The sequence below is a fragment of the Sapajus apella genome, unplaced genomic scaffold (assembly GCF_009761245.1).
Source record: "Sapajus apella isolate SASKATOON/1434 unplaced genomic scaffold, GSC_monkey_1.0 scaffold49, whole genome shotgun sequence".
Lineage (NCBI taxonomy): Eukaryota > Metazoa > Chordata > Mammalia > Primates > Cebidae > Sapajus > Sapajus apella.
In genome coordinates, this window is record NW_022436989.1 from 13969039 (window position 1) to 13986341 (window position 17303).

Consider the following 17303-nt stretch of genomic DNA (forward strand, 5'->3'; position numbering starts at 1 on the left):
ACACTCTGACCGCCCAGTTTACCTGGTTGAGTAGAGTAGGGGAGGGAGTTATCAGGGACTGAGAATAGAGGGGCCACCACTCATGAAGTGGACACAGAAGCTAGGGAGGAAACAGGGGCCTCAGCAGAGGAAAAAACATGTGCCAAGGCTATGGACCAGGAGTATGACATCATGGGGACTGGAAGAAATTCAGTATGGCGGGGGACAGAGGCAGTGGAAATGTAGGCAAAATATGTAAGGAGAGAGGGAGTGAACATCACAAAAAAGTGGGCAATGGAAGCAGGGCTGACCAGATTTGCATTTTAGAAAAAGAAGGGGACAGAGGAGGGAAGCAAGGCTGGACACAGAGCACCTAGTGAGGATGCTCCAGCAGCCATGTTGGTGATGAGTAGGCGGGTGGCAGGGATTAGGGCAGAAAATTGCCACTGATGGTCTTTGTCACACAGAAGACCACAGGAGCATTGTAAAAAGACCCTTGAGACTAGGTTCTTGGGAGAACAGTGATCCCATTATCATAAATAAGGGAAAGGAGGGAAGGCACAGGGAGAGTGGAGAGGAGCTTCTGCTTCAATGTCCGGCTTCAAGAGATTATACGGAGCCCCTTTTTAAAACTTGTCAACAAGGTCTAAATCACTAGCCTGGCATTCAAAGGACGATTCAAGGTTACAAATGCCACATCTATCTCTAAGTCCTAGGACGCTCGCACCGTCCCTAGGACACAGTAAGAAAAATAGCATTTAACACTGAAACTCAAAACGATCTCCCACAGACACATCCTTAAATCGCATTTTTAAGAAAATATTTTGTATTTTGGGGAATGCCTACGACATACCTTGTATCAATACATTATCTGTAATAACAGATAATGGGGAAGGGAAACAAACAAAATGACAAAATAATGACAATAAATAAAGCCGATTAATGCATACAAAGTGTTTATTATGCTATTCACTGTCTCTCTTTTTTCCTTTGAAAGTTTCTCTAATAAAAGGGCATTTTCCCCAATTACACATATTGAGTACCCTTTTGTTTTGCTTTTAACCTGAAAGAAAGTGAGAATTAACAAATATTGATATCTAAAAATATTTTATAATAATGCTAACCGTGCTTCTTGCCTCATATTTTCCATAATTTTCATAAATTTGAATACATTATGCTATTTACAAATCTCTCTCACCTTTTCCTTTGTTCTCAGCTCATCGAACATTTGTTGAATTTCCAGTTTCCAGTCGTCTTGCATGGAATGAAAAGACTCTTGAGGCATCTCCGTCATCACTGCCACTTCAATGGCAGATAACTGTTCAAGAATTAAGGCAAACGATGGACGAATATGAGGGTCTTGTTGCCAGCATTCTGAAATAAACAAGAATCACATTAATTCCATCTCACAACACAGTTCAGATTATCCCCAAGACATCAGAGTGGCTAAGAAATGTTTTACACTGAAGTGTATTTCAGCTTAACACTTGTCATTTCTCCATTTATAGTATCTGCTCCTCAAGATTTTAAGAATCCATTGGCAATAGTTTGAATAGTTTATTTTACCCAGTGTCCACATCACAGGCACGCATAATAATGACTGGTAGAGAAGGCGGTGCTGTCTACATTACACCGCATTTAATAAATGGATGTCTGCTTCCCATGCTTTACTATGGACACCATGTTTCAGGGGGTTAAGCCACCATAACCAGACAATTTGATATGGAATAATGTAACTCAAACAAAATCTCTAAAATGTTATGTCCACAAGAGAAGTTCTAAAAAAAATGGCCTAACAACGAGGGAAGATACCTTGCGGCTTACAGAAAGAGTTAGTTAACAATTTTTAAAAGGTAAGGATCAAATAGACATGGTCCTGGCAAAATCACGCCTGTTAAGACCATAAGGCATTTCTGATCACTAAGTCAAATTTAAAATAGCAGATTTGGAGCCAGTTCAATACTGTATTTGAACTCTACTCATGTACTTAGTGAAAACTTGATTACTATTCAGTGGAGTTTTTTACATAAATTAGTCACTGATAAAACTGGATAGTATTTAAGCTACTTAGTTCATCAAAACTTTACCAGATATTCTAGATCAAAGACTCGGATTCTAATACTTAAACACTAGGCTTGCTTAAAAGTACTTGGAAATCAGCGTCACAGAAATTGCTTTTTTGTTTGTTTGCTTTTTAGAAAAGGATATTCTAATGAGAAATTCTTGCCCCCACAAAGACACACACACAAAATACCTTTCATGAGCTTGGCAAATGGCTCAGGGCAGGTGGATGGAATGGGCAAAGTGAGTTTATTGACCGCTACCCCGTAAGCCACGGCGAGGCCATCAATGCCCCGATAGGGGACTTCTCCCGTGAGCAGTTCCCACAGCAGCACTCCATAGCTAGAAAGCAAGGTTTTCATATGTTCAGTGGGCCACATGGTGTCTTCTCCTTATGATGCACCTACTGAGATAAACACTTCAGTACCCTCATCGACTCCTAATAGGACACTCTTCTCCAGAAAAGCCCCTAAGTGGAAGACATCCCAGGTGGGAGGTAGATTCTTCCCATCAACAATTCAAACACATGCAAATACATTCCACCCCAGAAATCAAGTATGCATTCATTCTAGGAATTAAAACCACTTAATGAATAGGAAAGCGTAAGAGTAGTACTTAACTGAATTAAACAGGGTCCAGAACCAGGTCACCCTCTAGGAGTCATGTGGCTGTTTTGCTGTTTCTCCTTCTATCTCACTTTCCCCAAACTTAAAACCTCCTGAGGATTACTAGGACACAGCCCCACAGAAGTCTCATGGTGCATGCCACAGGACTGACATGGAATCACGCTGATTATTTTTAAATGGTTTTTTGAAGCTGTTTCTCTTTCCGCCTCCCTTATACTTAGACGTGTTACTAATGTTTCTACCACATTGCTGAACAGTAAGGAACAGAAGGAAATCAGTGTGGGCCCCCTTGCACTGCTGGAGGCACATATGTCTCTTTTTGTAATGAAGGAAGCCAGGGTGAAATGGGAATAAAAAACAAGGCACAACTGCAGTCACTGAGTTCTCCAAAGCATCATCACGCCTGATGCAGATGCAGTCACAAATGAGGAAAGGCACAGAAGAGGATTTCTAAATGAATGTTTACAATAAAGGGCTGAATTTCAAAACACATCCATACCACAGACTGAGATAACCAACATTCTATTTAGTACACAGGAGCATAGGCACAAGCCTTCTGCATTGTACATACTTATTCTCTTCTGCTATCCAAGTCAGTACGTTAGTTTTCTCTTATTCTTCTTCAAAACATAAAGTACACTCAGATATCTTTTGTTAAGTAAATTTAAATAAGAGTCACTCCAGTTGATTCACTTGACTTCAGACTGAAACAAATAAGCATGCAAGAAACAGTGTCTTATTAAAAGACACAGGGCGCGGTGGCTCACCTCTGTAATCCCAGCACTTTGGGAGGCCAAAGCGGGTGGATCACCTGAGGTCAGGAGTTCAAGACCAGCCTGTCCCACATGGTGAAACCCCATCTCTATTAAAAATACAAAAGTGAGCTGGGTATGGTGGCTCATGAATGTAGTCCCAGATACTCGGCAGGCTGAGGCAAGAGAATCACTTGAACCCAGGAGGCGGAGGTTACACTGAGCCAAGACATGCCACTGCACTCCAGCCCAGGTGACAGATCAAGACTCTGTCTCAAAAAAAAAAAAAAGACACATAATTACAGCTAGATAATAGGAATAAGTACTCCTGTTTTATTGCACTGTAAGATGGCTACAGTTAGCAATAATGTATTAGATGGTTTCAGATAGCTAGAAGAGAAGATGTTCCCAACACAAACAATTGACATTTGAGATGATGGATATGTTAATTAGCCTGATCTGATCACCACACATTGCATGTACTGCAACATCACTGCATACCCCATAAATATGTACAATTTTTATGTCAATTAAAAAATAAAAATAGCTGGGCGTGGTGGCCACGCCTGTAATTCCAGCATTTGGGGAGGGTGAAGTGGGCAGAATGATTGAGCTCAGGAGTTCAAGACCAGCCTGGGCAACATGGTTAAACTTATCTCTAAAAAAATACAAAAATTAGCTGGGCATAGTGGCAGGTGCTTGTAGTACCCACTACTCAGAAGGCTGAAGTGGGAAAAATCACTTGGGCCCAGGTGGACGAGGTTGCAGTAAGCTGTGATTACACCACTGCACTCCAGCATGGGCGGCACAGCAGGACCCTGTTTCGAAAATAAATATATAAAATAAAAATGAATTAAAAGGAACAGTCATATTTGGTTTCCTCTTCAATTCTAGTAACATAACTATTGAAGCTCTATTCATTTTCCTAATCTTTTAAAACCTCATTAGCTTTAACTTTTTTTAAAATGTGAAATTTAGAGGCCACTGAATTATTTCTGACATGTGTTGGCTATATACAATGCTTAAGCATAGTTTGAAAGATAACAGACAGAGGGATGGCAGTAATTATTTGACTATCTTCTTAGCTTAAGGGAGGCGGGGATTCATATCACAACACAATGGAAAGAAGCCTGCTCTGAAGACCTAATCTGCAAAGTGCTGAACTCCATGACATCCCTGGAGATGATAAGTTTCAAATTAAAGGCTTCTTCATTAGTTCCTGTTGGTACTAATGACTACATAATAAAAATATAAGAAAAAGAATCTAGAAAACAACAGGACTTGCCAAACAATGGCCTCAGGAATACACCATCTAAGGTTCCAGGGGCCCTAAACAGAGGTATTTGGGCCCTGAGGCTGTGAGTTCCAGACTTGTGCTCTGAAGAATCCCAGAGCACCACTGAAAAGAACTGGATTTCAACCTGAGTTTCAGCTTTACTGGTATTACTGCTTGCTCACTAGCTATTTCTCCCCCACAAGGCCCTTAAAGCTGATCTTCAGTGAACTCTTCTATTATAGTGAGACCGCTGTACCATCTCAAAACATGGTTTTATTTCAAAAAGGAAATATATAATACATATAATGTATTACTTGTAAATTATACAATGCTATAACTGTTAGCTAAAGTTGAAATCATTATTTTCCAAAGCTTATCTGCTTCCTTTTGATAATTTTCTTAAAATTATCAAATTTTAAATAATTTGCATTAGAGGGGACATATTCATAATTTCAAACATAAGTAAACTTAACTCATAGATCATTTAACAAAAACAAAAAAAATTCTTACATGGAGTAATTAAAATTTTCTAAATTCAAAAAATTCCTATTAACAAATAACAAAACTAAAAAAATAGCCATGTAACTTTGCTTCTTGGAAGTTTCAGGAAATGAATAATCTAGGATAGATCATTTTTCCAGAGAGAGGAGGGCTTATCTCATGGAAAACCAATGTGAAAAAAAGAAACTATTTCAATTGAACTACTTCTAAAGTATACTACATATTTTCCTGTTCTCTTAAACTGGGTAGAAGATAGTATGATGAAGCCCCCTCCTGAGAACTCAAGAAGTGTAATGACTCGGGGCTGTGGTGTCAGGAGTCATGGATCTCAGTCCTGAACCTAAAGTCTGCTTCTTAGCAGTTTTATAACTCAAAGCAAATTTCTTAACTTCCCTGTGCCTGGGCTACTTAACCTACAAAACCAGGACAATGATAAGAGTTGTACAAATTAAATAATGGCCTAGTGCCATGACTCATGACTATAATCCCAGCACTTTGGAAGGCTGAAGTGAGTGGATCACCTGATGTCAGGAGTTTGAGATCAGCCTGACCAACATGGAGAAACCTGTCTCTATTAAAAATACAAAAAATAAGCTGGGCATGGTGGTGCATGCCTGTAATCCCAGCTACTCCAGAGGCTGAGGCAGGAGAATCACTTGAACCTGGAGGTGAAGTTTGCAGTAAGCTGATATCATGTCATTGCACTCCAGCTTGGGCGACAAGAGTGAAACTCCATCTCAAAAAAAAAAAAAAAATTAGAAAACAATATCTAAGTGCATAAAACAGTTACCTTGTAGTATAGTAACTGTTACAAGGAAGGGAAGAGAAGAAAATCAAGAAATATAAAGTCACCGATCCCTAGCACTGCAATAGGTAAAGCAATGTTTTTTGAATGAAACTTTCTTTATGGAAATATGATAAAAAGAGACTTTACAACAATGGTGTCTATAATTCAAAGAGATGACCTGACCTGCTCTGCTCTTGCCTATCCTGATATCCTACAATGTGCTTTTGTATATAATGGGTTCTGGAGATATGCAGGGATGTTTGACCCCTTCAACTAAGCGGCTCCAGAAAGCAGTAATTTCTTAGTCCTTTTCATAATACAGTCAGCTCTCCACATCCGCAGATTCAAGCAACCATGGATGGAAAATATTCAGAAAAAAACAACAATAAAAAATAACAATATAACTTTAAAAACAATACAGAATGACAACCATTTACATCGCATTCACATTGTATTAGGTAATAATAAGTAATCTAGAGATGCTTTAACGTACACGGGAGGATGTGCATAGGCTATATGCAAACATTATGCCTTCTTATATCAGGGACTTGAGCTAATTAGAAGAGGGGAGAGGGATGCCAAGCTAGTAACAGGAAAAAATGTCAGCTGAAGAGTAGGTGATGGGAAGAAAAACACATTAGATACAGTGGACCATCGGTATCTTCTGTTTTTAATGAAAATCAGATCATTGCACTTTGTAAATAAATCAGTTTTGAGAGGTGACTTCTCTAGAGAGTGTATGGGGCTTAAAGACCCATATTTTGGTTAGTTTTAGGAACTTTCTTTTCCTTTTTTCTTTTTTGCTTACATCTTGATTCTCCTCTATGTTTACGATAGACAAGATTGCTATAGAGCATGACTGCACAGCATTCGTATACCTCGTAATTAGTTTTTAATAAAAGCATAGTTTATAATAAGTTCTCATAGTCTTAAAATACATTATTTTGCATGTAAAATTTATTTATGATGTGTTTTAATAGTTTTAGTCTTTAAGTAAAATATCTTACAAAGATAGCCAGAGTCCCTTGTGTAATTTAATATTTTCATGTTTGAAAATTACTGTAATTAAATCAATGAAAACACACTTAACAGTTGATAAAAACACATATGCTCAGCCTTCACCAGTAGAGGGTCTAATTCATCAAGGGGTGAGGCTCAAGCAGTTGTATTTTTCAAACTGGCCCTAAGACACTATAGAACCCCTGATCCAATTGATAATTTCCTTAGAAGATTTAAACAGAACAATTAAATCATAATTTTAAATGCAGAAGATAAGCTTTAAATGTAAAGGAGTTTTATGAAACTTTTACTGACAGGGGGCTCTGCCACTGACTTCATGTGTGAATTTGAGGGAGTAACTTCTAGTGTATCCAAAGATTTAAAAGGAAAAACATTTTTTATTGAGCATGCATTCGAGAGCCAGACAGATCTGGGCTCTTATAAGGTTCTGGCACTTACAAGCAAGGGACCCCTGGCAAGTATTTTTCCTCTCTCGTCCCTAGTTTTCTTTCTTTCCTTTTCTTTCTTTCCTTCTTTCTTTCTTTTGCTTTCTTTCTTTCCCTTCCTTCCTTCCTTCCTTCCTTTCTTCCTTTCTCTCTCTCTCTTTCTTTTTTTCCTTTCTTTCCTTCTTTTCTTCCTTCCTTCCTTCCTTCCTGCCTTCCTTTCTTTCTTTCGTTCCTTCTTTCTTTCTCTCTTTCTCTCTCTCTCTTTCTCTTTCTCTCCCTCCCTCCCTCCTTCCCTTCCTTTTCTCTCTTTCTCTCTGTCTCTCTTTCTTGAGACAGAGTCTTGCTCTGTCACCCAGGCTGCAGTGCAATGGAGCAATCTCGGCTCGCTACACTCCCAGGTTCAAGTGGTTCTTCTGCCTCAGCCTTCCAAGTAGCTGGGATTACAGGTGCCTGCCACCATGGCCAGCTAATTTTTGTATTTTTCAGTAGACACAGGGTTTCACCATGTTGGTCAGGCTGGTCTCGAACTCCTGACCTCAGGTGATCCATCTACCTTGGCCTCCCAAAGTGCTGGGATTACAGGCATGAACCACTGTGCCCGGCCCCCTAGTTTTCTTTTATGTGAAACAAGCGAAAAGCAAATAATAAGAACAACAAAGCCCCCAAACTATAACTTTAACCATGAGATACCACTTTACACCTACAAAGATGGCCAGAATCAAAAAGTCAGATGACAAGTGACAGGGAAGATAGAGAGAAATCAGAACCCTGACACTTTACTGGTGAGAATAAAAAAAAAAGGTGCAGTCACTTTGGAAAACAGTCAGTGGTTCCTCAAAAGGTTAAACACAGAATTACAATATGGCCCGGCGATCTCACTACTCCTAGATGTACAATCAAGGAAACTGAAAACACACGTCCTCACAAAAATGTGTGCATGAATGTTTGTTATCAATTGCATTTGCAATCACCAAAAATTGGAAACAACCCAAATGTTCATGCACAGATAAATGGGTAAACAAAATGTGGTATAGAAATACTCTATTATTAAGCCATAAAAATGAAGGGAGCACTGATACATGCTGACATGGATGAGCCTCAAATCATTAGGCTCAGTGAAAGAAGCCAGTCACAAAGGAGTGTTCTAAGATTCCACTTACATAAAATGTTCAGAATAAACAGATCTAAAGATACGGAACATAGATGAGTGGTTGCCTAGGGCTGAGAGGGCAAGGGAAGCTGGGGATGATGAAAAAGGGGCACATGTTTTCTTTCTGCCATAATGAAAATGTTCTGAAATCGATTGGGATGATGGACACACAACTTACTAATATACAAAAACCATCGAATTGTACAATTTAAATGCATCAGTTGTATGGTAGGTGAATCATATCTCATCAAACCTGTTAAAATCTTAAAAAAAATGGAATTTTAATAACAGGATTTTGTTTTGGTTTTTACATCTATCCTTTTTTTAAATTTTTCTCAACTCTTATTTTAGATATACAGAGTACATGTGCAAATGTCACCTGGGTATGTCGAGTGATGTTGAGGTTTAGGATACAAATGATCCCGTCGCCCAGGTACTGAGCATAGTGCCCGAGAGTTGGTTTTCCCCTCTCCTTCCCTTTACCTTCTGTTAGTCCCCAGTGTCTATTATTGCCATCATTATGTGCATGCGTACCCAATGTTAAGCTTCCACTTATAAGTGAGAACATGTGATATCTGGTTTTCTATTCCTATATTAGGTCACTTGGGATCATGGCTTTCAGCTACATCTCTGTTGCAAAGGACAAGATTTTACTCTTTTTATGGCTGTGTTAGTATTCCATGGTGTATATGCACCACATTTTCTTTATTAGCAGGATTCTGTGAGCATTAAACGATGGCAAGTAGCTCTAGATGCATCATAACTATTAAACAGTGTGATTTTTCTTTGTTGTTTTGTAATTGTTCACATCTTTCTAATGAGAAAAGCTGAATGGAAAGTCAAAATAACCTGGTGATCCGTTTGAGGGCAGCTCCCAGTCTTCAAATAGGAGGCTTTAATCTTTAGATGAAGCAATCTATAAAATGAAGGGATTAGTCTAAATTTTTTTCTCAAACTCCTTCCATGCTAATATTGTCTGTGAGTCACAAGGAATTAAAAGTTTATTAAAAATGTCAATTCAGGCTGGGTGGAGTGGCTCACAGTTATAATCTCAGCACTTTGGGAGGCCGAGGTGGGTGGATCACTTGAGCCTAGAAAGTCAAGACCAGCCTGGGCAACATAGTGGGACGACCCTCCCCCACAGCTTCTCTACACACACAAAAAATTTGCCAGGCGTGGTAGTGCACACCTGTGGTCTTGGCTACCCAGGAAGTTGAGGCGGGAGGGTCACGTGAGCCTTGGAGGTTGAGGCTATAGTGAGCCAAGACTGCATCATGGAACATTTACTTTTATTCACTGGCACATCCTACAAAATCTTGGGCATTTGGTGTTAATACAAATTAACCAGTTTTAACTAAACTTATGATTTAACAAGAAAGGCCCCCTGTGAAATGGAGTCATATGACAATACAAACCTCAAATTATCTGTTCCGTTGTCATTACAATTATTTTGATCAAAACCATAAAAACTTATTCAAAAAGGCCTATGCTGAGAATTACTGAATACTTTGAGACTCACTGAAGTGAAGCATAGCAAGGAGTTTCTGCAGATGTTTGCAAAAGGAAAGGCTCACCTCCAGATGTCACTTCCCTTAGAAAACAAGGAAGACTTGATCACTTCGGGGGCCATCCAGGCATAGGTGCCTGCTGCGCTCATTTTGGTGGTCCTGTGCCATTCCCTCGCCAACCCAAAATCTGTAATCTTCAGTGTTTTATTGCAGATGTCATCATGCTCTATCTTCTCAAGTAGCAAAACTACAGAAAAATCAAAAGCGGGACATTTGCATATTCTTTTAATTTTTCTGTCACAATTTTTCCATGGCATGTAAAACACAATCTTCGCTGTAGTTGGCAGAATAAACAAGAACAAACTTGTGTTTTACCATTTTACTTACAGCACACACATTATAGACTTCAGTGGGTTATTTGTGCTTGAAGTTACACATTATTTTCAGATACAACTTAATGCTCTTTATGAGTAGTTCTCTTTCTGAGAAAGTAAATGATTTCTAAGAGCAAGAAACATTTCCTGAGATATCACATGTAGCATCAGAAGTCCGTAAAAGTTTACCTAATATGAAAAAAAATCTATTGTTTTCTGACCTAAGTGCAGAATCTTTTCTACTGAAGATAAGTGGAGAATACTGAAATTAGATGATATATTACCATAGCTCATTATTATCAAACATTAGCATACATTAAATTTGAAAGGCTGGGCTCAGTGGCTCACGCCTGCAATCCCAGCACTTTAAGAGGCTGAGATGGGCAGACCACCAGGTCAAGAGATCAAGACCATCCTGGCCAACATGGTGAAACCCCGTCTCTACTAAAAATACAAAAATTAGCCGGGCATGGTGGCACACGCCTGTAGTCCCAATTACTTGGGAGGCTGAGGCAGGAGAATCGCTTGAACTCAGGAGGCAGAGGTTGCAATGAGCCGAGATCAAGCCACAGCACTCCATCCTGGAGACAGAGCAAGAATCCATCTCAGTAAATAAATAAATAAATAAATTTTGGAAAGCGTTTATAGATTCTTTAACTTATAAAGATAATGTAGGAGAAATAACTGTTTTACTGGAGCTCAAAATATAGCAGAAATTAAACACAGAAGTCATCAGTCGCTGATTTTCCCAGTGCCAGCCTCCTGCCAATGTAGAGGATACACAAGGGCAATTCTCGGGAGTGGAGCTGATACCAGCATCTGTTCCTGAGATCTGGTGCAGCTCTGCAGCTACAATAAATGTGCTTTCATTCACTCCTCACCAGCACCCTCCTACCCTGCCCTTCCCAGCACCTTCAGCTCCTCTCCCTGCGGCTGATCTGCCTCTGCCTAGAACTATGTAGAAATGTTCCCTAGGTTGCCCATGAAGCTCTAACGCAGCTGGAAGCTGCCACCCTCTCCTCTAGCTAATCCTTCTACAGAGAAAGGAGAGGATATTTGGTTTGTAGAAGATAACCATAAAGAGGGTCATTTTTTACTAATGTTAGTTTTAGTAGTAATTAATACTTCTGAGTATATTCTGCTTATCAGGTGAGGTTATAGGTATTTTAGTTACATAACCCATACCACAATGCCATAAGTAGATACTATTATCTCCTCTTTGTACATAAAGAGGAACAGAGATGTTGAGTAATCTGTCTAGGGCCACTCAGCTAAGGAGCAGTGAAGCTCATGCAGTTTGACTCCAGAGCCTATGGTACTAACCACTATGTACACACTTAGTTGACAGCTTGTACTAATTTTTTTACAAGGTCTTTCTTTATCCTTTGGAAATCTCCATTGAGGTACCCATTCTCCTCCCTTTTGACTTTCTGTCATTGCTCAATTATTAACTGAACTAAATAGGGGCAGTAGAGAGTGGTGATGAACTGCATGTTTTCTAGGGCCAACCTGCCTGGTTTGGATCCCAGGTGCTTCTGCTTCTTTGCCTGTCTTGTGAATTACGATAGTACCTACATCATAAGATTGTAGGGAAGAGTAAAGGAATACATGTAAAGTGCTTAGAACAGTAGCTGAGGCATGGTAACCACTCTGTATTACACACACACACACACACACACACTTTTATCAATGGCTTTAAAAGAGTTGTTATCAAGTCTTCAAAAGCACTTTCATGAACTTCAGGAAACCCTGCCTCTTTTTCAAGCCTTGAGAGTTCACAATGGATGTGCATTTTCATTGCATCATTTTGTCAAACATTTACAGTATCAGGCAGTCACAGGAGTTAAGGCATTGGAGAGAACCCAAGTGGAGGGAACCAATGGTAGGTTTAAATGTGGAAGGTTATTTGAGCAGGGACTTATTAAATAAGTAACTGATACTAAATAAATATTGTTGTGTTGTAACTTTTTTTCCCTTGTCATCTAGTAAGTAATGAAATCTATTCTATTCTTATTTCCATTGTAGATACAAAGAATCCAATTTAGGACTGGTTATATCCCCATGGTTACACAGTGGCCAAATAGTAAGGCCAAAATGCTACCATTTTTCCTACTCTTAATGCTATACTACATAGGAAGGGATGGAGGAAAGGAGGGTGAGAGAGGCAAGCAAGAGGGAAATCAGAGACCCACTTCCCTTTGAAATAACCTTTCATTTTTCCTATCCATCTATACTGTCCCAATTTTCAAGGGCCAGCTTCCTTGAAAAACATCCTTAAGCATCCCATAAAATTGCAAACGATTTTATCTTCCCTCTCATTCGCTACCCACATATGACATTATTTTATGCGTTATCTTTTTACCTAAGACTTCTCTACCTAAGTTATGTGCAAGCTACTTAATCTCAGGAACTGTATTTTATGGCACTCTGTGAATCCTCCATATCGCCTGACATAGTGCCTTGTATATCACAATGCTCCATGGAATATCGTTTATTAATGATAATTATCACCGATTCAAATAATAAGAATATTGTCCACCATTTACCAACCCTCTGCTATGCAGAGTTGTTTCCACACATTTGATATTTCATTTGATCGTGACATTCGTCTATGAGGCGGGAATATAATCTCCAGCTCAGAGCCTAGAAATGTTATCCAAGATCAAAGGGCTAAGACACAGAGCTAGAGTTCATCCCCAGCCCTCTTCTGTGCTGCTCATAAAGCTATTGGTTATAAGAAGACAGCAAAGCAACCAGAAATCTCATTTTGTGAGATTAACTTTTTTTTTTTTGAGACGGAGTTTTGCTCTTGTTACCCAGGCTGGAGTGCAATGGCGCGATCTCGGCTCACCGCAACCTCCGCCTCCTGGGTTCAGGCAATTCTCCTGCCTCAGCCTCCTGAGTAGCTGGGATTACAGGCATGTGCCACCATGCCCAGCTAATTTTTTGTAGTTTTAGTAGAGACGGGTTTCACCATGTTGACCAGGATGGTCTCGATCTCTTGACCTGTGATCCACCCGCCTCGGCCTCCCAAAGAGCTGGGATTACAGGCGTGAGCCACCGCGCCCGGCCGAGATAAATTTTTGAATGTTCCATCCACATCAGCTAAAGGCATATTTATTTCTCAGTCCTTATTCCCTATGAATATAAAGAAAAATAAATACCTACAGAAAAAGAGATTTAGGTCCCCAATCCTTTAAACCCCATGTACTTAACCCACAGAAAGAAGCTGAAACAAACAAAGAAACAAAAGCAGGTAAATTAATTAGCTTTTCATCAGTTGTATTATGCTTTCCTTCTAGAAATGCCATTAATTTCACCTTTAAACAATAATTGTTCCTACCACCAAAAATACCCCAAATTCATGATCAAAATGGCTTGCAGTTCTATAAAACTTTGTTTCTCAAAGCACTTTTCTACACATTATCTCCACATCTTTACAAACCTCCAGACAGGCAGACTTGAGAAAGGACTGATGAAAATAGGCCTCAAAACACTTCCTGGTCTCCTGACCCACACCCAAGACCCCAAGTAAGAGCTGGCAGCCCTTGCAATGCCAAGCCCAAAGAAAGGTCTAAAATAGTGAAAACAGAGTCAAAGTGAGAACTAAACACCAAACATTAACAAACTTTATTCCCAAATGAATGTGATGGCAGCATATATTTGCAGACTTTCTGACAGTTTCAGAATACCAGCCCCCATTCCACAGATTCAAAGTTTTCACTGGAACCAACACCGCCACACCACACCGTCGGCCCACAGAAAACAAGTTAAAATCACACTGCAAATGTCAACCCTTTAGGGTTCCATGAAAGGCCCATTGTTTTGGATTCCATTTCAGAGGTGTTCAGCAGAATTCCTGAAATTCCTTATCTTTTGGGCAATGTGACCGAAACCAAAATAGCCCGTCTCACAACAGGTAATATAATGGGGCACACTGCCAGGTTTCTGCCTGAAGACACATGGTTGGCAGCCAACTTCCGCTTCCTGTCATTAACGCAGGAAGAACCACGGTGCACTAGCTGGCCACCACGGATTTTCATGTACAAACCAGGCAAATCAACTTTTTTGGCCACAGAAATGGTAAATCCTGGTGAGTATCCTAGCAACAACTGTTTGAGCACCTTTTTGAATGACTGAAGTCATGCAAAGATTTCTGACCCTTGTTAGCCCCATTCCTTAACAATTGGTCTCTACAACCTTGTACTTAGCCTACTTATTCAACCATGAGGCACTGAATTTTTTCAGCTCCTGTGAAGTTTTCACATTGGTATTTTCAGAGTTATTGTATATAATGTATATATTTTTTAAAAGCAATCATTATGTACTCCATGTTCTCAACATTGTCGGGATCACTGTGTCCAAATTCCATTTAATGAGTCAAATAAGTTTCGATTAATCTTTAACTGTTAATGTAGCATCCAAAAAAAAGTCATCAGCAAGAAAACAAGTTGAGAAAAGCAATAATGTAAAAGAATATATTAACAAAAAACTTCACGAAACTTTATACATTTCAACTTTGAGAACAATCCACAATTTCTATGGAATGAACGATAACTTCCTAATTTTACCATATAGCGTAGAATGTTTCTCATACTTCTTTCCACCCATTCCCCAGCGGTACCTGCTCCCCTTCACCCCTAGCGCCATCTGCCTTCCCCCTTCCCCAGCCACCACCTTGGACACATACCCCATTCACTGTCCAGCCTATGGAGTAGCACCCACACTTTCATTGTGGCCTTCGTCCCTTCTCAATCTCATTCTAAATGATCTTTCCAGCTTTTTTTTGTACTCTCCTGAATGAACCCTATATTCCAACAATTCCGTGTGCCATTTCCAAAAACTACAGCATCGCCTTTTTCTGTCTCCCTGTGCCTCCTTACAGAATGGAATGCCTTCCTCTTCTGCCCTCTATAAAACTCACACTTTCTTCTGCACCTCCCAATCCATCCGGGCACCAGAACTGAGCCCTTAGTCCAGACCACCATGACATTAACTGTGAAGCCACTTACAAGCACACTGGCCTTTGGAATCTCAATACTTCCTGCTCCAATAATTGATGAGTCTATAAGTAACATCTTCCCATTGCCTTTTGCCTAACCTCAGCTATTTCTCTACATTCTAATACACTTAGAGTGTACCTTTCCCATTACACTTAACTCCTGCCTTGTCTTCCTTGTTACAATCTTTTTTTTTTTCTTAAATTGAAAGCAGCTTGAGGATAGAACTTGTGCCTAATTAGTTTTTTTAATACTGCCACAGCAACTGGCATTTTAATATGCTCAAGTGTTGGTTGAATGAATAAGGAAATTAATAACGAATACTCTTAGGGGAAGAATGAATATGAAGGAGATGAATTATTATAAGCTTTTTCTTGTTAAGTCAGCTGCTAATTATAGAAAATCAACTCAGCTCTATCCTCCTAAAAAAGTATTAGGATCCTGGACAGTTAAGAAACTAAGATTGTTGGCCAGATGCGGTGGCTTAGGCCTATAATCTCAGGACTTTGGGAGGCTGGTGGAGGAAGATTGCTTGAGCCCAGGAGTTCAAGACCAATTTGGGCAATACAGTGAGACCCAATCCCTACAAAAGAGTTTAAAAATTGGCTGGGCATCATGGCACTCGCCTATAGTCCCGACTGTCTGGGCAGCTGAGGTGGGAGTACGACATGAGCCCAGGAGGTTACAGCTGTCGTGAGCCATAGCAGCACCACTGCACTCCAGCCTGGGCAACAGAGCAAGACCCTGTCTCAAAGAAAAGAAGAAGAAGCAATGAAGATTGTTTTAAAAATAATTATAGCAAAACAGTTATTTGAATATTGATCTATCAGTGGCATTTGATACAGTTGATCATTCTTCCCTGAAATACTTTATTCACTGGTCTCCACACTCCTGATTTTTCCCTTTACTTCTAGCCATTCCTGGGTCCTCCCCATCTCCCTGACCTCTAAAGACTGGAGACTACCCAGGACTCAGTCCTTGGACCTCTGTCTAGTTTTAAATAAGTTACACTGGCTCCCTAGATAATCTCAGCCAATCTCAGGGCTTTACATACTTTCTCATGCTGATGACTCTCACAGTCACATTTCCAACCTGGTTCCCCTTCATCTAATTTCAAAACTGCTGCCAGTGTAGTCCTGTTAATGTATAAATGAGACCACAGCTCTCCTCTGTTCAAAACCCTCTTGTGTCATAGTAAAAATCAAAGACTCTGCAGGGCCCCCAAGACTGTATGGTGTGAGGGATCCCTGCTTCTCCCTCATGTCCTGCTGTTCTGCCCACCTTCACTTTACTTCCAGCACACTGGCCTTCTGTTTGAGAAATCCTGCAATTTCTGTTCCCTCTAACAAGCATGTTCTTTCCCAGATGACACACTTCCTCATCTGCTTAGATTCTGCTGAAAATCCATCTTTTCTGCAAGACCTTGCTTAGACATACAGTCTTTGACTGTTTACCTCAATATTTTCATCCTTCCTTGCAGCTTTAGTGTTTCTGCTGAGCACTTACTGCTCTCCAAGACACTATACATTTTATTATTTATTTTGCTTAATGTCTGTCTCACTCACTAAAATACAAGATTCTTAAGGGGGGAATTTGTGTCTCCTAGGCACTCAATATGATCAATAAGTAACTGTTGTATAAATGAATGAGCTAGCGTACTAAATACAAGACAGACTTCTGTAAAGAAAAAACAGATGTGGTAAGCTAAAAGAGAACTTCACACTGCTCATATACTGAAACAAAATCTATCTATCTTTCATGGGTCAAACCTTTTCATGGACACATAGAATACTCAGTTTTAATGAGAAAACTACTTACACTTCATTGTATATAAAGCCTAGCTC

General features: G+C 39.8%; 1 protein-coding gene across 2 annotated transcripts in view; it reads right to left on the reverse strand.

The window, feature by feature from the left end:
* Window positions 1-17303, reverse strand: part of MAP3K21 (mitogen-activated protein kinase kinase kinase 21) — a 57551-nt gene that overhangs the window by 30651 nt on the left and 9597 nt on the right. For both annotated transcript variants that reach the window (XM_032242323.1, XM_032242322.1), the window contains exons 2-4: window positions 10152-10332; window positions 2234-2382; window positions 1178-1353 (exon numbers count right to left, since the gene is read on the reverse strand). In XM_032242323.1, the coding sequence (XP_032098214.1) occupies window positions 1178-1353; window positions 2234-2382; window positions 10152-10332 (506 nt within the window). The remainder of the gene's footprint in view (window positions 1-1177; window positions 1354-2233; window positions 2383-10151; window positions 10333-17303) is intronic.